General features: G+C 42.3%; 1 protein-coding gene across 2 annotated transcripts in view; it reads right to left on the minus strand.

The window, feature by feature from the left end:
• The window catches only part of LRCH4 (leucine rich repeats and calponin homology domain containing 4), a 1419989-nt gene that overhangs the window by 422877 nt on the left and 977302 nt on the right, over window positions 1-19810 (minus strand). For both annotated transcript variants that reach the window (XM_044077349.1, XM_044077347.1), the window contains exon 9: window positions 1381-1484. In XM_044077349.1, the coding sequence (XP_043933284.1) occupies window positions 1381-1484 (104 nt within the window). The remainder of the gene's footprint in view (window positions 1-1380; window positions 1485-19810) is intronic.

Below are 19810 nucleotides of genomic sequence, written 5' to 3' on the forward strand. Positions count from 1 at the left end.
AAAGATACCAAAAATATTGCCTGCAACAAAGATGAACTGATAGGCCAGTGCATCATAAGACACCCCAGTTTCCCTTGCAAAAACAAGAAAGAAGCAGACACTTCAGCAGTAAAATAACCAATGCACTAAAATCAATAAGGAACTGTGAAAATATGTTGTACATCAATAATTCAAAGTCAGCAGAAGCATGACAAAACTTAATAAAATCAACAGCAGATAAAAACAATTTTATCGCTTTGGTCATTACCGCAACCGCAATATCAGCAATGATTTATCAAGCCGATATTGCACTATTGTGTTTTCATTTTAAAGAATTCTCGAGCAAAGAAGATGGGTACAGGGGGGTGGCATGGCTAATTTTAGTGAGACAGAGAAAATGTGATGGGTTGCTTATAATGTCTGATATAAGGTGGCATTTGGGAGGTTCATGGGCACATCTTGTAAGTTTTTTTTTTCACGAGGTGACTCTTCCAGATTGCTGAAGTTTTTCCTATACCCTTACAGTCAGAAAAAAATGACAGACTCTTTACAACATACCTCTTAGGAACCAATGCAAGATATGTATTAACTGTAAATGGAAGAAGCAGTTACAAGCAGACTGAAATGCCTCAGATGTCTGTAATTACGGTAAACATACCTGTGGTAAAAACAAAAATCTTCACCCGAAAACACTTGTGGAATAAGCAGGTATCATAGTAATCCCACAACAAAACAGATGCGCCTAGCAACTCTAGTGAATAGAGTAGTTCCCACAGTCAGTCAGCACAGCATTTGTATTGGCTGCAGGAACCAAAATTAAAAGAGCTCATATATAATTAATAGTGTGGGTGTTCCCAGGGCGAAAGGACTGAAGGAGACATCTCATGAACAGTTCTTCAACAGCAACTAAGCAAAAAGTGAAACATAACATAGGGCGTTATTACCAAACAGTTTGAGTGTCCATATGTTCTCTACAGCTCTGCGAGACTGTGATACGCTTAAAGATGGCTCACAGTACCGGAGCTGTAAGAACAGCTAATGAAAAAAAATTGTCGAAATCATGATGGAGGATAGCAGAACGAATATAGTACAATGTTACGTTCAAAAAATGGGGGGGGGGGGACCTCAGAAATGAGAAAACAAGTGCAGCAGCACGTATCGGTCCTTTAAATGCAGGGAGCTGCTTCAGAATACACAAGCCCTACCCCCTCTATCTGTGGCAGCACTAGGACTTCACAACTGCTGTGCATGGACTGTGTTACACATTGTGTTCACATACCATTGCTACACAGTTGGTACAGCTCAATAAACCGCAGGTTGAAGGTTAACATTCTCTTCACACAGCCAAAGGAAAGACAATTTTTGATGCATATAATTTGTTTTTCTGGTATGAAAAGATACCTCCATTATTACTGTTTGAGAGCTGGCATCAGATTTAATGTCATCTTCCTCATCGCCGTTGACACTGCTGTCAATAAAATCAATCTGCCCCACATCATCAATTGCTGCAAAAAAAAACCCAAAAAAAAACGCAACAGTCAGTTATACGTGCAAATACTGTAACAGTCAACAAATACAACTCTATGGCATCTGCTTTCATTTTGTTTTATGTCTGCCTTTCTTTCCACATTTCACAGATATTTTCTACGATCTGTTCCTTCATCTCTTCTAAAACCAGCAGCTACCTGTTTTTGTCAAAATACTGTCATTCGAAACTTGCAAAAGTGTGCAGATGAAAGGTCAGCCAATGCTCATGTAGATGCAAAATGATGCAACTGCCAATTAAAATGTTTAATTACATTTTCTGAAAAACTTTGTACCATTACCAATTTCTTTATGGCAAGACACCTGACCTATCTGGACAAAACTACAAGCAGTACACAGATTTCAATCAAAATGCACCCCTCCCCTCAAGACCACGATCGTAGCACATAAAGGGGTCACCCTGAAGAAGTATGATGGAACAGGAAGCAAAGGGAAAGTAGCAGACTGCAGGGACCGTCAGAAAACATTTCTTTACACAGGGCTGTACTCTGATGGAAGAGACTGGGTGGTATAAAAGAAATCCAGAGAGAAATTAAAAAAGGCATGGGGTAGGTGAAGAAAGGAGGAGGGCAGAACTCAATTTGCACTTAAACAATTTAGGCAACTATCTCATTCTGCTGTAAATTAAACATTTAGTGTGATGTTCCACAGCTCACATACTTCTAGGCAGCCTATTAAGAAAATTCAATTAATCCCTACCATCATATGTTAATGACATTTCCCAATCTGTGCCTAAATCCATAGTTAAGACTAAATCTTCAATCATGTAATCTTCATAAAGGACATCGAATCCCTGCACACAGTATGTCAGAGCAGCTGCAATTTAACGGCAGTACAGCAGTTTCTCATCATCATCTTTCGGCTTTTCCCGTTAGGGTTCGCCACAGTGGATCATCTCTTTCCATTTCTGCCTATCCTCTGCATCTTGCTCTGTCACACCAACCACCTGCATGTCCTCTCTCACCACATCCATAAACCTTATCTTAGGCCTTCCTCTTTTCCTCTTACCTGGCAGCTCCATCCTTAGCATTTTTTCCCAATATACCCATCATCCCTCCTCAGCACGTCCAAACCCCAACGCAATCTCATCTCTCTTGCTTTGTCTCCAAACTGTCCAACCTGAGCTGACCCTCTAATATACTGATTCCTAATCCTATCCATCCTAGTCACACCGAGTGCAAATCTTAACATCTTTAACTCTGCCACATCCAGCTCTGACTCCTGCCTTTTTGTCAATGCCACTGTCTCCAACCCATATAACATAGCTGGTCTCACTACCCTCTTGTAGACCTTCCCTTTCACTCTTACTGGTACCCGTCTGTCACAAATCATTCCTGACACTCTTCTTCACCCATTCCACCCTGCCTGTACTCTCTTCTTCACCTCTCTTCCACATTCACCATTACTCTGAACTGCTGATCCCAAGTACTTAAACTCGTCCACCTTTACCAACTCTACTCCCTGCATCCTCACCATTCCTCTACGCTCCCTCTCATTTACACACATATATTCTGTCTTAGCCCTGCTGACCTTCATTCCTCTGCTCTCTAGAGCACATCTCCACCTCTCCAGAGTCTCCTCAACCTGATTCCTACTCTCACTACAGATCACAATGTCATCTGCAAACATCATAGTCCACGGGGCCTCCTGTCTGATCTCATCTGTCAACCTGTCCATCACCACTGCAAATAAGAAAGGACTCAGAGCTGATCCTTGATGTAATCCCACCTCCACCTTAAACGGATCTGTCACTCCCACTGCAGTCCTCACCACTGTCACACTACCCTCGTACATATCCTGTACCACTCTTACATACTTCTCTGCCACTCCCGACTTCCTCATACAATACCACAACTCTTCTCTAGGCACCCTGTCATATGCTTTCTCCAAGTCTACAAAGACGCAATGCAACTCCTTCTGACCTTCTCTGTATTTCTCCAATAACACTCTCAGAGCAAACATTGCATCTGTAGTGCTCATTCCTGGCATGAAACCATACTGCTGATCACTAATCATCACCTCCCTTCTTAACCTAGCTTCTACTTCTCTCTTCCATAACTTCAAGCTGTGACTGATCAGTTTTATCCCTCTGTAGTTACTGCAGCTCTGCACATCACCCTTACTCTTAAAGATAGGTACCAAAACACTTTCTCCATTCCTCAGGCATCCTCTGACTTTCCAAAATTTCATTAAACAATCTAGTTAAAAATTCCACTGCCATTTCTCCTAAGCACCTCCATGCTTCCATTGGTATGTCATCTGGGCCAATAGCCTTTCCATTCTTCATCCTCTTCATAGCTGTCCTTGCTAATCTGTTTCACTTCCTGATTCACTATCCCCACATCCTCCAACCTTCTCTCTCTCTCATTCTCTTCATTCATCAGCCTCTGAAAATACTCTTTCCATCTACTCAACACACTCTCCTCTCTTGTGAGTACCTTTCCCTCACTGTCCTTTATCACCCTTACTTGCTAGACACAGCAAAACGTATTCTCAAACCTAAAGATTCTTTCTACAAGAAATAATATTTTCCTCAGTGGAATCTCTACGGGTACTAAGATGGTCACCAGTCATAACTCTAAACTATCTAGATTTCTGCAGAAGGTTCAGATTTTTGCTTCATATTTTTAGTTTGTTACTCATAAAATTTAGTTTTTCTGGCAAATTACTGGCATATCATTGAGGTCTGAAGCTAGAAAATAATCACAGAAACTTGTGTTTCAGACTTTATACCCTTCAGAAAATTCACACAAATGCAAAACGTATTTTATCACCTTTCTAAGTTTGTAAAAGCAATATTTAAAAACTGTCCCTATTTTGGGCCTTTGTCCCCCCATTATTTATCGCCTTGTCCAGATTTCTTGACAGGTATGTCACCTGTTTTGCCAACCAGTTTGTGCACTGTGTAAAATAAAAAAAAAAAAAAAAATACACATTTAAATGAGCAATGCCAAAACAGTATCAACACCACAGACGTTTGTATAACTGATACACTGTACTTCAAGAAAATACTTCACTCTTTCTTTGCTATGTTCAACATAGCTGGTATACTGTCAGACAAGCATCATTTGTATGCTGTCAGCCCTTAAAAATATAATTTGATTACAGACCCACTAAGGGTCAGAGTTAGCAGTTTGGTGGCTACCAGCAAGTGAAAAAGTGGGCCCCTTGGACATATCTACTTTAAGTGAAACCCCTTAACTGCCAAATACTCCTAAGCAACATTTTAACTCAAGCTATAAAGGTCTAGTAGTGGTACGTATAGATTGAACTGTAGTTACAGTGCTCTAACATTATGACAGGCCTATGTACCACACACAGCTCTAACAGTGGTACGAATAGACAAACGAAAGTTATGTACTCACTATAATGACAGATGTGTTGTCTTCTTTTCGTCTAGTTCAACATATGGGTTGTCAGATCTGTCCAGATCTATCTTCGGTGCCTAATACCAAAGGTCTGGAGCCAAGAGATCTGACTCTTCCCCTACACACAATTCCCCTTCCCCTGCCTGAATTACATCAGGTGTGTGGTATATACATCTCTATTTACCTAATAGGACAAAGAGAAAAACAGTAAACACTAGAAACTGCAAGATGAATAAAGGATCAGACAGGGTCCAAAGGAGATCTGGCTGATCCCATAGGTAGGAAGGGAGTTGAAACAGATGAAAAGAAGACAACATGAGTATCATTATGTTGAGTACATAACTTTCATATCCGATGTTATCATTTTTCGTCTGATTCAATGTGTGGGACAGACTCTCAAGCTACCCGACAGGTACAGTACAGTTGGGTACACTTACCATAAATGTAGATGTTCGAGTGTATTCACTGTTGCAGTCATTACATTTGGGTAATCTGCTGGCAGGTTGCCCTCAGTCAGCCTGAATTCCAAAGTCTTGGGTCCTACGTCGATTGCTGTCTCCTCTTCCATGACGTCAGGTCATCAGGGGTATAAAACAAGCAGCAGATGCCATTTTCATTAGTTTTTCTTGCCCCAGATGTCAGGTGCCCCCAAAAAGGTAGCAAAAAAAAATTATATACCACATAGGCTGTAGAAGATAGTGAAGGAAAGAAAAACTCCAGAATAAAAGGGGGATGGCGGGTGGGTAACCTGGGCTGCAACAGTGAATACACTTGAACACCTACATTTATGGTGAGTGTACACAACTGTCCTATGTTCTTCGTGTTTCACTGCTGCAGTCATTACATTTGGGTAGAATCCCAAAGCTATGGATGGGAGGCTAGAGCTAAACAGCATTAGGGGCAGCTATAAGGCCCTGCAGAACTGCAGTGGCAAAGCCTGCCCTGGACTTAGAGTAGAGAGGAAAATGATAATGCTTTGTAAAAGTGTGAGCAGAACTCCAAGTAGCAGCCTCTAGAATGTCTTTGGTTGGTACTCCTCTGAGAAAGGCTGCTGATGTAGCTGCAGCTCTGGTGGAATGAGACCTAATGCCCTTGGGCAGAGGTTTGCCATAGTGTAAGTAGCAAAAACGAATGCAGTGGCTTATCCACTTTGAAATAGTCTGCTTTGAAATCGCCTTTCCTTCCGATTCTGCAGCATATGTCACTAGTAACTGCTCAGTTTTTCTTAGAGCTTTACTCCTGCTCAAGTAGAATCTTGGCTGTCTGTGTACGTCCAATGAATGCAGAATCCTCTCCCCCTTGTTCTACGGATTTGGATAAAAGTTTGGCAGATGAATAGTTTGGTTAAGAGCCACAATGGAAACCACCTTAGGCATAAATGAAGGATTGGACCTCAGGGACACCCTATCTGGGCAGAAAATGATAAAAGGCTATGAGGGCCTGTAGCTCTGAGACTCTTCTTGCTGCACTGATTGCCAGGAGCAGAGCTGTTTTCCATGATAAGAACTTTAGGTCTGCAGTAGCAGCTGGTTCAAATGGAGGCAGGGTGAGCTTTTCCAACACATAATTGAGGTCCCATGCAGGAATTGGTGATGATCTGGGAGGCATTACATTTTTGGCCCCTCTAAGATACTGCTTTAGTAAAGGATGAGAAAAGATTGGTGGCTCTGTATTGTAATGAGCTGAGATGGTGGAGGCATGGATTTTTATGGATGAAAAAGATAGGCCTTTGTCAAGCATCTCAGTCAAGTATTGTAAAATCTGAGGAATATTTGGCTCTGCTGTATCAGTTCCTTGTGCTTGGTTCCAAGCACAGAATCTCTTCCATTTATCAGCATAAGATTTTCTAGTACTAGACCTTCTGGTTTCCAAAATGACATCCATCACAGCTTTACTGAGAGGTGTTGTTTGAATAACTACATGATCAGCTATGCTGCCAGGTTCAGTGTTTGGAGCTGATTGTGCAGGATTTGATTGTTTTGCTGGGACAGTAAGTGAGGTATTTGAGGTAAGTACCAAGCTGGGAATTGAGACATGTTCCTTAGGATTGGGTACCAGTACTGGCGTGGCCAGTCTGGGGCAATTAGTATCATCTTTGTTTTTCCTGTCTGACTTTTAGTAGTACCTTGGGAAGAAGAGGCAGAGGAGGAAAGGCGTAAACTGATAGGTTTTTCCAACTGAAGGTTAGGGCATCCACTTTCCATGCTTGTCCATGATAAGTCCTTGTGCAGAATTTTTTCAGTTAATAATTTCGAGGAGAGGCAAATAGGTCTATGTCCGGTCTCCCACATTTCTTTATCATCATGCTGAAGACTTGTGGATCTAGTTTCCACTCGTGAGGGTCCATAATGTTTCTGCTTAAATCGTCTGCCAGAGTATTTTGCTTTCCTGGCAGGAATTGAGCTTGAAGATGTACTTGGCAAGTCAAGGCTATTTCCCACAGTGCCATGGCTAGTCTGCAAAGGGGGTATGACTGCGTGCCCCCCTGCTTGTTCCACATCACCGTGGTGTTGTCCGTCTTTATCAGTAGTTGCCCTGGATGAAGTAAGTCCTTGTAGGCTGTCAGGGCATTCTGAACAGCTAACATCTCTTTTTGATTGATATGCAGATGCATTTGTTTTGGGGTCCATATGCCCTGAATGCATCTTCCCACCAGGTGGGCCTCCCATGCATAATCTGATGCATCTGTTGTTAAGGTTTGGCTGGCAGGGAATAGCGTGAAAGCCGTCCCATGTTCTGGTGACATGCCTTTGCCCACCATAGAAACTCCTGTTGTAGGCAGGGAATGAGAGGAATCACTGCTTCCAGACTGTGACAATGTTGAGTCCATAAACGTTTTAGGTACCATTGTAGTTTCCTCATATGCAGTCTTGCATATGGAATCAGTAGGATGCAGAATGCCATGAACCCCAAAGCCTGCAGAGTTTGTCTTGCAGTTAACTGGGTTTTTGTTGCCATAAGTCTGAAGTAAGTAGTCAGTTGCCTTTGTCTGTCTGGCATGAGGAAAGCCATCTGGGCAGTTGTATTCAAGCTTGCACCCAGGAATGTTATATTTTGAGAGGGTACCAGCTGTGATTTCTTTTTGTTTACTGTGTACCCTAGGCATGTTAGAAGCCTTTTCACAAATGCCAGGTGCTGAAGAAGAATGTCCTTGCTCTCTGCTTGAATGAGACAGTCGTCCAAGTAAGGACAGATTTGTATACTTTTTTGTCTGCAAAATACAATTACTGGTGCCAGGCACTTTGTAAAGACCCTGGGCACAGTAGATAAGCCAAAGGGCAGTGCAGAGAATTGGTAATGCATAGAGCCAGCCTTGAAACGGAGGTATCTTCTGCACGATTCCCTTATTGGGATATGCAGTTATGCCTCTTTTAGGTCTAATGTCACCAGCCAAGCGTTCTTGCCCAGCACGGGCAGAAGCTCCTGTAAAGTTAGCATTTTGAATTTTGGAATGTCCAGGTATGTGTTCAAAAGTCCAGTACTGGGCACCAGGCCTTGTCTTTTCTGGGTACCAAGAACAGTCTTGAATAAAAACCTTGTCGTTTTTGTCCTGTTCTGGTACTGGCTGAATAGCCCCCATATCCATAAGGGATGTAACCTGTTTCTGTGCCTCTGCCCATTGATTTTTTGGCAGATCTGGCCAACCGTTTGCCATTAGCTGATTATGGAAGTGGTATCTGTATCCCTGAGATACTATATTTAGCACCCATTTTTGTCCTGGGGTTATCAACTGCCAATTTTGAGCAAAAAGTGCTAATTTTCCCCCTAAGGGTGCTGCCAAAAGGCAAGTGCTTGGTGATGGCAGAGGGAAGTCGTTGAGACTGTTTACTGTAGGGCTGCGCTTTATTTCCTCCAGATTTGGAGGTAGAAGCACCCCATTGCTTTGACCTGCAAGAATCTTGTGACTGGTATCTAGAGTGTTTAGGGCATCTGGATTTGCCCCTTTGAGCTCTGTCGGACACAGAAAAGGACCAATTTTTTGTAGGCCAGTGTCTACTGAATCTTGGTGGCTGCACTTGTAAGAAGTCTTTTACAGTTTGCATAGACTTAGCTTTGTCTTCCATTTTCTTTAAAACCTCTTCTGCCTTAATACCAAACAGAGTATCATGCTGTAAAGGTGCATCCAGCAATTTGGCTTTAACATGATCACGCAAATTTTGCTCTTTTAGCCAGGCATGCCTCCTAATCACAGATCCAGTAACTGCGGCCCTGCAGGAGGTCTCTAAGGAATCAAAACCACATTGCAAAATATGCTTTCCAACTTGTTCTGCTGCATGCAATAATTTCTGCAATTCTTTATTTTCTGCACATTCAGAAATCAACACCATTTTCTGTTTCGGTAATCCTATAACATGTTGTTGATACTTGAGCATATGAAACTGGCAGTTTAAGGCCCTAATGGAAAGGTTGCAGACATATAAACTTTCTTTCCCCATCTATCCAGTGCCCTTGAATCTCTGTCAGACGGGGTAGGATTTTTTGCTGTTGAGGCCTCAACCCCTTTTGGGCCCTGTGAAATAGTTTCAGGGTCAGCAGCAGGGTTTCTAAATAAAAGTTTGTGTGAGTCAGGGACCCTGTAATATCTGTCTGGCTTGCTGGAAGCCGGAGATAAGGTGTCTGGAGTCAAGCTTGACCGCGAAAACACATCATCCACAATGTCTAAAACAGGAGGTATGGTTAAAGGCCTATGTTGAAGGAGAAGAAGGAAATCCCGGAGTCTCTTTTTTGATTCTGAGAAATCTTGACTCTCCCAGTGAAAATGCTCCCTCAAAGTATGCAAGGTTTCTCCAAATGAATAATCCTCAGGAGGTGATGCAGATGGGATAGATTCCTCTGCATCAGAATCCTCATAGGGAGGTATAGATAATTCCTGATCAGAAGAAATAGAAACCTGATCTGAAGATTCATAATCAGTGTCTTGCCTAGTTCTCTTATCAGGAGGGGGTTGGGAACCCCTCATCAAGGTAATTAGGTCTTCAGCCATTTTGATCATCTGTTTTTTGGGCATAGAGGCCTGTACATGTGGCTCATGCATCGTTTTTTTAGCTTTAGAAGTTGCTTTTGTCTTTGATTTTGAAGCTGGTGTCAGTTTCATATAAAAATGTTGAGGCCTGAATACACCCACAGAAGTCGGTGCCTGCTCAGCGGCTCTGGACCCATCCAAGGGAGAGACATCTGTGGGTACAATACTTTGAGTATCTCGCGGCATGCCAGACTCCACATGGGTCTCGGTAGGGGCCTGCGACTCGAAAGTAGCAGATATCAGGGGCTGCGAAAGCACCTCACTGAGTACCGGCGAACCGGCGATTGGCTTAGGAGAAGCTTCGTCTTCGGTTTTGGACCTCGGTCTGTCTCTGTCCTTTTCTTTGCATTTTTTGTGTACTCTGGTAGTCAAGATTGCTATCCGACAACATTTCAGAGTAGTTAAATCTGCTTCCAAAATATTTTGAGGCAAAAATACGCAGACACTTAATAGTGCGTTGGTTAAACCTAGCACAAAACCGACAGCCAGGCACGTTATGATCAGGGCCTAGGCAAGGAATACAGTATAAATGAAAATCCTTATGAGGTATTTGCTTCCCACAAGTAATACAATTATTAATTTTTTTTGACATTGGTATTGAGCAAGAAAAAAGTTTCCCCAATGGGGTACTTAGCTTTAGTGAAGACTTCGGTTCTGAAACTCTAATTCGAAAATGTCAGGAGTCGGTCGACCAGCACTTACGAACTGCTTCTGCTTTGGGCACCGCACTGCAAGTAAGACGGGAGAAAATGGCGTTGGCTGCTTGTTTTATACCTCTGATGACCTGACGTCATGGAAGAGGAGACAGCAACCGACGCAGGACCCAAGACTTTGGAATTCAGACCGACTGAGGGCAACCTGCCAGCAGATTACCCAAATGTAATGACTGCAACAGTGAAACACGAAGAACATCTGGGTGGTTTCAAGGAAGGACATTCCTGAGAATGGTAGAATCAAAAGATGTGCGCATCCTGGACTGCACATCTAATTTACAGTGAAATGCAAAAGTGTGAGTTGATGACCAAGTTGCTGCTGCACAAATATCACTTACTCATCTAGCAAAGGTTGTAGAGGTTACCATAGTTCTTGCGGAATGTGTTTTAAGCTTTGACTGTACAGGCAAATCTAGTGAATCACTGACAAGGGAAATCAATTAACCAACCACCTTGAAAGAGTAACTTTAGAAACAGACTGACCCAACTTTTTCTTGGAGGAGGATATGAACAACTGGTCTGAGTTTCTGAAAGTCATGGTACGATAGAGGTAAAACACAAGTTGTCTATACACATTTGATGTATGTAATATATGTTCCCCTTCAGTACAATTGGGGAAGAAATCAACTAGACTTAAATTTGATTTGGAAGGTATTTTGGAAGAAAGGAAGGGTCTGTTCTCAATGACACCATCTTTATGAAAGATCAGAAAGGGAACCTTGCATGAAAGTGTCTGAAGTTCTACTATGTGTTTGGCAGAGGTGATGGTAACCAAAAATAGTCTTTCAGGACAGAAGATTCATATTTGTGGATGCTGCAGGTTCAAGGGGTTTCTGAGTTAAGGACTGCAACAAAATGGTGATGTCCCAAGGAAGGACTGGATTATGAGCTGTACGCCTCAATAAAAGGTGTCTTAAAAAGACCTTAGAGATTTTAACAGAAGCAATGGAAGTGCTGTTGAATCCTAAGTGAAAGGCTGACATGGCTACCAACTGTACTTTGTCACTAATAACTAGACTCAAACATAAAAAGTTCTAAAATTAACTCAAGGATTTTTGGAAGTGGTGCTGAAAGAGGGTCTAGATGTTACTGGACACCCAGACAGAAAAGCGTTTCCATTTAATCTTGTAAGACTTTTTTGGACAACTCCTCTTTGAGAGGGCAAAATAATTTGAACCACTGAGAAAGACAGCTTGGCAACTCTGGCAATTGTTACAACTGGACAAACCATGCTGTTAGTTTTAGGGTCTGCAGGTCTGGTAAGGGTAGGGATGTGTGAGGAGATCCAAGAAGGGATCCAAGTAAGGCCAAAGAAAGGGGAACCATACCTGTTGAGGCCAAAAGTGGCAATGAGGATTACTTTGTTCTTGCACTCCATTGCTTTCTTATGAACTTGGGGATAAGTGGAATGAGGGAAAAGGCGTAAAGTAGACCTGGTGGCCAAGGATGGACTACAGCATCTCTCGGTGACTGACCCTGTGGAGGGATGAGGGCAAAGTAACTCCTGCATTTGTTGTTTAGGTGAGAAGCAAAGAGGTTGCAGCAAGGTTGGCTCCAGTGGCTGAAAACCTATGTTGCCACTGACACATTGATAGACCACTCATGAGGTAGTAACATCGTTCTGCTCCATTTGACTGGCTAGAATGCTGAAGTCCCAGGTACAAGCGTTGCTACTTGAAAGCGGTTCAAAGACATCGCCCACTGCTAGACTCATGGCTTCTTGGCAAAGAGGGTATGATCTGGTTCCACCTTGATTACTGATGTACCAAACTACTGACATATTGTCATAATGCATGGCAATCACATCCTCTGGTAGATGGTCTTGAAGTGCCTGCAACGCAAGAAGGACCAGTCTTAAATCCGAAACACTGATGCGAAGGTTGGCCTCTAGTGAGGACCATGTTCCTTGGACTGTTCTCCCTTCAAAATGCCGCCCCACCCACCCAAGAAGGGAGGCATTTCTGGTCACTGTGGCTTTGGGTATCACAGGAGAGAAATGTCTGCCCAGAGTGACTGACCCAGAAGTAATGTACTGTTGGATATGGTTTGTAGATCTGCATCAGACAGATTTTGTGTTGAAGAAAATTAATTCTCTGGGACCACTGTACAGCTACTTTCCATTGTAGAACTCTCATGTGGTATTTGTCTAATGAGAACATTACTATGGAGGAAGCTATTAACCCTAGAAGTCTTAATATCAGTTGAGTCTGGGGGTATGGATGATTTATTAACTGAAGAGCAACTGATCTGATTGATTTCATCCGTGTTGAGGATAGCTTTGCTATTTGAAATACAGTGTCTATCTGATGAACTATGAACTCTATGGATTGAGAAAGCTGTACTTTGCTTTTCTTTATGCTGATGGGAATATCCATGGTAGATAGGGTGGATGTTAGTTCTAGAAGGAATGACTGGTGTGCTAGTAGATCTCTGGAGGTAGCAGTTAAAAGCCAAATTGTCCAAATATGGGAATACTTGGATCTTTTGAAGCCTGAGAAAGGCTGTTAGCACTGCCATTATTTTGGTAAACACATCCTTTCTGAGAAGAGGCAGAACAGTCTGTACTGTGATCATCCAGAATTTTATCTGTTTTAAAAACTGACAATTTGCTGAGATTCAAAACTGGTCTCCGGTCCCCTGTCTTTTTTGGAACTAAAAAGGACCTTAAGTAGACTCTAGATTGTAACTGGTCTTGGTGGACTGGTTGGATGACTCTTTTGACCAGCAACTTCTGAACTTCTGCTGCTGTAAATACCAACTGCTTGGGGGGGGAATGCTGGCAATCTTTCATTTTATTTTTGGGGTTTCTGAAAAGGGAACTGTATAACCTCTGGTAATGATGCTTGGCAGTCCTGAATCTTTTATGTTTTGCCAGTCTAGAGGGTGTAAAGAGAAGTGTCCCCTGACTGCCTCCAGAGTGCAGCAGCCAGGCAAGCATTCAGGGAAGCTGGAAAGATTTCTCTGTAAATGGACAATAGAAACCTTGATTTTGATGAGCACCTTTGCCTCTGGGGTGACACTGCATGGAATTGTCTCCACCTCTGCCTCGCATTGGCCTATCCCCAGAAGTGTCCTGGTAAAAGCCTTGAGATTTCTGAACCACATTTTCCTTTCCCCTCTGATTCCTGGAGAAAGATCTCTCAAGGACTGAAAAACAGATTCCAACATCAGAAAAGAACTTACCATCCTGTTCACTTCTGGTAGACATGTCCTTGACCTTCGGTCAAAAAAAAGTGGAACCATCATACAAGGCGTTGATGAAAGACATTACAAAGCTTTCCACAAAGTTGCAAAGCTGCATCCAGAAATGACATTGCATTATAATGCCAGTATCGGCTACACCATCTACTGCATTAGAAAGCAGTCTCATGGATACATTTGTAATGAACTGTAGGGGTTGACAACTGGGATGTCACACTTTTGTTTGGACATCTGCTGGTAAGGTACCCACCACAGAATTTGAAAGTTCTTTAATCAAATCTCTCTGGAAACATGTCAGGTGAACCATATAATTCAGCATCTGAATAATGAAAGTGGTTGAAGAATGTATACGTTTCCCAAATCTGTCCAAAGCCCTAGACTCCCTGTTAGGGAGCTGAACAGAGCAACTCTCTTCAGACAGTTCCTTTTTGTGGCTGCTGCTACCACCATGGCATCTACAGGGTGACCGTTAGTCCAGAACTTTCTATCTCTTTGGGGCAGCTAAAATTCTGCTTTTTTTTTTTTTTTTTTTTAAGGATGGATTCTGCCACATAAGGATCCTTCCAAGCCTTTTGAGTAATGAGGTCGACTAACGGGTCGGGAGGAGGGACCACCCAGGGCATTGAAGGGCTGGACCCAAAGGCTTCAAGAAACACCAACTCATTGGAAGAAGGAGCTTTGGTGGACCACCTCCCCATGCTGTTTCAGCAATTCTAGGATGTCTCTGAAGGAGCAGTCTTCAGGGGGGATCTTGGAGAACCTTCTCCCTCATCTTAGTCAGTGCGTTTAGTGACAGACTCAAGAGAGGAGCTGATATGTTTCCTCTTACAATTCCATTTCCGGGGAATGTGCCCTAGAACACCCGAGTGAGACGCAATGAAAATGGAAGAGGGACTTGAGGACTGAGTAGTCTCAAAGCCTAATGGATCCATCTGTCCCAGTCTACAAGAATGAGAGGAGGAGGATGCAGTCTTCAGGGAGAGTGTGAATGGATCAGAGTTCTGTGAGTGTACCAAACATCTTGGTCTAACCAAGGCCGTCTTCAAAGCCTTGAAAGCAGACTTGGCTACTGGTGCCAAAGAAGAGCCAGCCAAATTGGAAAAACTGGAAGGCCCCAAGGAGGACCTCTGAACTAAGCTGTCAAGTGTCAAGTTCCTGAGCTGCAGAGATGGCTCTGTAATTCTCGGTGTCCACTCTACCGCCAGTGCACAACACCGATACTCTGAGCCTCTGCAGGACCCAAAAGTATCGGAGTTGAGTGAGTGAAGACATCAAAGCCAAAGTCTCAAGTGCAGTTGACTCTGATGTACCACCTCCAGAAAAGGGGATGGAGTAGAAAGCTGAGAAGACTAAACAGTCGGAGTGGAAGGGACTGACTCGGGATCCTTTCTCTGGGAGGGAGCCAGGAGGGCTTCTATCTGAATGAGAGTCCTGAGTAACCTCCTTATCATTTGGTCAACTTTGAACTTCACGAGTTCAAATAGATCAGCCAGATCTGGATGAAGAAGCTGCATGCTTCAAAGCTACTTTCTGAACAATTGGTGAGCGAACCACAGGACTAATCAGTGCCAGATCCAAGTAACAATTGGATCCGGCTGTCTAGGAACCTTCGGTGCCAAACCCGCAATAACTGTGAGGTCAGGATACCTCTTCTTAGTTCTTTCCAATCAATCAAACACCTTTGATTTCTCTTTAGATTTCTCTCTCCCTCTCTGGATCTGTCCTTATCTTTCTTCTTGTCGGAGGGGTGGAGAAGTGGTGGATGCCTTAGGATCATGTCTGGGAGGGAAGAAGGCCTTTCAATATCAGTTTTTCTTTACACCCTTGAAGGGCTCTGATGTCAAAGGCAGCACAGACAGAACAAGTTTGTAGATGAGAGGGACCCAAGCAGTATACACATGGAGTATGGTCTTGGGATGGAATTTTATACCTGCAGGAAGAGCACTTTTTGAAACCTAACATCAGAGATAACTACACTGACTACAAAATACTTATACTATACGGAAAAATACTGTAATCGAAATTTAAGTATACCAAGAACACAAATGTATATACACACGCGCGCACACACACACACACACACACACACACGCACGCACACGCACGCACACACACGCACACACACGCACACACACACACACACACACACACACACACACACACACACACGTGCAGAAGAAACTGTTGAAATACTTAAGGTAACAAGCTATCTCTAACACTATATTAAGTATATGCTAAATCCTAAACTTATCAACTAGTTTTTTTAAAGGGAGGAGGAAAAAAGCATTTACTTATCGTGAACAATGAACAAACTCTATGGCCACACATCTGGCTTTCACAGACAGCAAACGAGATCTGAGGTAATTCAGACAGGAGACTAGAATTGTGGGTACAGGAGGAGTCAGAGCTCTCAGATCCAAAGCTTTGGTACAAGACACCAAGGTCGGATCAGACAACCTACATTTTGAATCAGATGAAAAAAGACAACATCGGATTTGTAGTTACAAAGCACTTACATTATGACAGGCCTGAATACCACACAAAGCTATAGCAGTGGTACAAACACAATAGACTTAACTGTAGTTACAACGCTCTTACATTATAACAAGCCTGTGTACCACACAAAGCTCTAGGAGTGGTACAAATAGACTGAATTGTGGTTACATTGTTTTTACCATATGACAGGCCTGTGTACCACGTAAGCTGGTCTATTCCTCATAGGGACATTCACAGTGACTGGCATTTATTTGCAATGACATAATATTACAACAATCATACCATTAAGGGAAAGGTGATCCAAGCTGAGGGCTGCATGGTGCACCCCCCCCCCACTGCCTAGCACTTCCACTAGCTCATCCTACACACATACCACAGTGAAATCCCCTTTTTCTCTAACATCCTTGCCTACCCACACCATAAATATTATTTTTTTCTTCCTTTTCTCACATCTGCCTTACATTTCCACTTTGTTTTCAGAAGTCTTGGTTTTCTAAATGCACTTGTGGAAAAAATCCAGTGTTACTGTTCAACTTTAATTTTCCTTGCATTCTTTCATGCCCAGTTACAATAGAATATTATGGACTTCTGCCTGCCCCACATCAGGAAGACTGTAGGGCTTGTGGCGACAAAGAAAACCCAGAAAATTAATGATATGAGAAGGGTTCGCCCATGACTTGGGAAAGCTAACCACACTCCTTTTAACGGACCAAAACTGGACAGTAATAAAAATGCAGGAAATACCTGAATTAAGCTGTGGGCCTGAGCCTGCCATAAGCCATAGGTTTGTAGATTTTCTTTGGTACATTTTAGAGCATTTTTCCAACCCTTTTATCCAGAGATGACCCAAACAAAAATCATGAATAAGCAAAGAAATTCTGTCTTCTTTTTTTTCTATGAATAAGTAAATCTGTGCCCAAGGCTTAAAGTTGAAAGCTGACAACATAGTAGCTCACAATAAACATAGAATCTAAAGGTTTGCGAGGATACATAAATCCTTTCTGTTCTGGGAACAGTACCCGCCTGGCTATCCTAAATGATGCTATCAGATTTTTTCCCATCAGGATTAACCAACAATGACAAGTGTTTTCTTACACTTCGCTTCCATGTGGATCATCTTTGCTTTAGTAATGTTATCAAATGTTTGCCTCTCCTCCAAACAACCACTCTGGCATCTATAAGGCAAGCCCTTGGCATGATTTATTAGACTCCAAGCTAGAAACGATAAAAAATGGCAGAAAACATTTGCTGATGCATTGGAAAGACCAGATTTCCCATGGAGGCTGTTAAAATGACAATTTAAATTACTAATGGTATGAAAGTGTGAAGACAAAAGAAAATGTACTTTGTGAGATACTTGTGAAACTGTTTAACACCTATGTTTAGAATACAACAGTCAAGGGGTTCTGGGACTTAGCGCTTTATGTAATACAATAACCATTAGTAGGTTTAGTCACCAATGCATTAGATTTTGTGTTAGGCTGACTGTTCATCCGGAAGTTAGAAATGAAGGAAACGTACTAAGAAAGGGAATGTTAGACTATTAAAAATACAATGTTGGCTGGTGCACAAACAGTGGGGACTGAAATGTGAGATATTTCATTTGATATTTTTCATTTCTTGCGGATTTAATTTTTTTCCTTGCATGCATGTACATATGATTTTGTTGTTGTTTGTATATTGTATTCATAATAAAGTACCCTTATTCTTTTTGAGTGGAGGTTGCAGTGCCAAGGTTGGATGGCGGATCACTACAATGAGCAGCAGAACCCCAAAATGGAAGTGACTGTAACTGAAAAAAATGTAGTAGCAGTTACTACTATAAAATGGGGTGCCAAATGAAGTTTTACTAATGTTAAACAGAAGCCTAGAAATTAAATTAAAAGGTGCTGGACAGATAAAAAAAAACGGATGCAAATTATCTTCTCGATGACTAGTAATCCCATTAAGCAGATGGCTTTACTAGAAAGTGGAGAGATCTGAAGCACTCCTGCATGCCAGGTGTACCTTGATGCTCTGGTGATGACTGAATCTCAGCATTTCAAGAAATCAACATCCTATGTAATGGTTAGGGCAACAAAACTGGGTAAAATTCAAAGGAATTACTTGTTTGTTTATATCAGTTTACTGGGATAGTGCACTGATCTCAATGGAATATTTCCAGGCACAGCCCAGGTGAGCAGGATAACATAAGAAATGAAGAATACAGGTACGACATACTATAAAACATACATATTTCCAGAGTCAAAACATGGATGGAAAATATAATTATGCTCAGCAGAGCTTTTAGAATAAGATGTAGTTACACTAACTCAAATGGCTTATGCTACAGGGATAGCAGCATGCTATTACATGCAGATGTTTGAAGACATTACATGCAAAATTAACAAAACTCTGGAAGACATTTTGCTTCATTCCCCAATTCTGTGACATATTGTTTGCTTTAACACAAGTGTTTGTTTCCCGATATGAGAAATGTATAAAAAGTCATGGTAAGATTATGACTCAAAATTTCAATTTGCAGAGCCTTGCACTGTTAGCACAGAGGATTGAATCCCTATCTATAACCCAAATGACCAAAGCAGAACCAGCAGCTTGGCTGATAGAAGAGCCAAGGCAAGGAAGACAGGCTAAGTAGCAACTGCCAGCTTGGCCATCGCAGACAGAGGGAAGTGGCTCTGGTTCAATGCTTGGGTGACACCTAGAGGCAGCACTGGGTACTATACTCAAAGCACAGTTGCAGTGGCTGGAGAAGCCTGCATGCAGCCACACTTTTCCTGCAGCAGGCAACACTAAGTGGGACTAAGAGCAGCTGCCACAGGGAAAGGGGAGCTTCAAGGGGGAATGATAGGTCACTCCATCAGATCTGAATGTCGTCCCACTCATTACCACCCAACTCTCACCATAGGGGGGAATCAGGAACAAATGGGTCAAGGGACTCAACTACCAGGGGAAGCCTGACTCTTATTCCAAACAGAATGAATGGGCCAACTGGGTAAATGCAGTGAAGTCAATGGACAGGACTGACAGAGAATAGTAAAGGAAAAGATGTTAATGGAAGAGGTGATACATAAATATGGATTAGCATGCAGACAACAATAAAAAATACACCAATGTATAGTTATATGCTGGAAATGTACAGTTACACAGAGGTTACTTTTTTTTTAATTTTAAATTGTACTTAATCTTGACAATTGTGTGTGTTGGTCCTTGGACCCTTTTCTGCCATTACCTGGGTGCAATAGCAAAGTATAATTAGTCATTTCACACCAGGGGTAGTGCCTATGCCCCTTATGAACAGAGGCAATCTGTAAGATACTCATTGCATAGCCACAAATCCATGCCATCCGCTTGCTCCTAGGGGGCCATAAAATCATGTAATACTAGCCAGATTTGTAAAGGTCCTTAAGCCATTTCAGCCTAGTAATCTTCTACGAACCTATGAACCTATTTAAAAGTAATCAGAAATTATTTTACATAGAGTA

This window comes from Protopterus annectens, chromosome 7.part0 (assembly GCF_019279795.1).
Source record: "Protopterus annectens isolate FY-2018-M chromosome 7.part0, PAN1.0, whole genome shotgun sequence".
NCBI classification, from domain to species: domain Eukaryota; kingdom Metazoa; phylum Chordata; order Ceratodontiformes; family Protopteridae; genus Protopterus; species Protopterus annectens.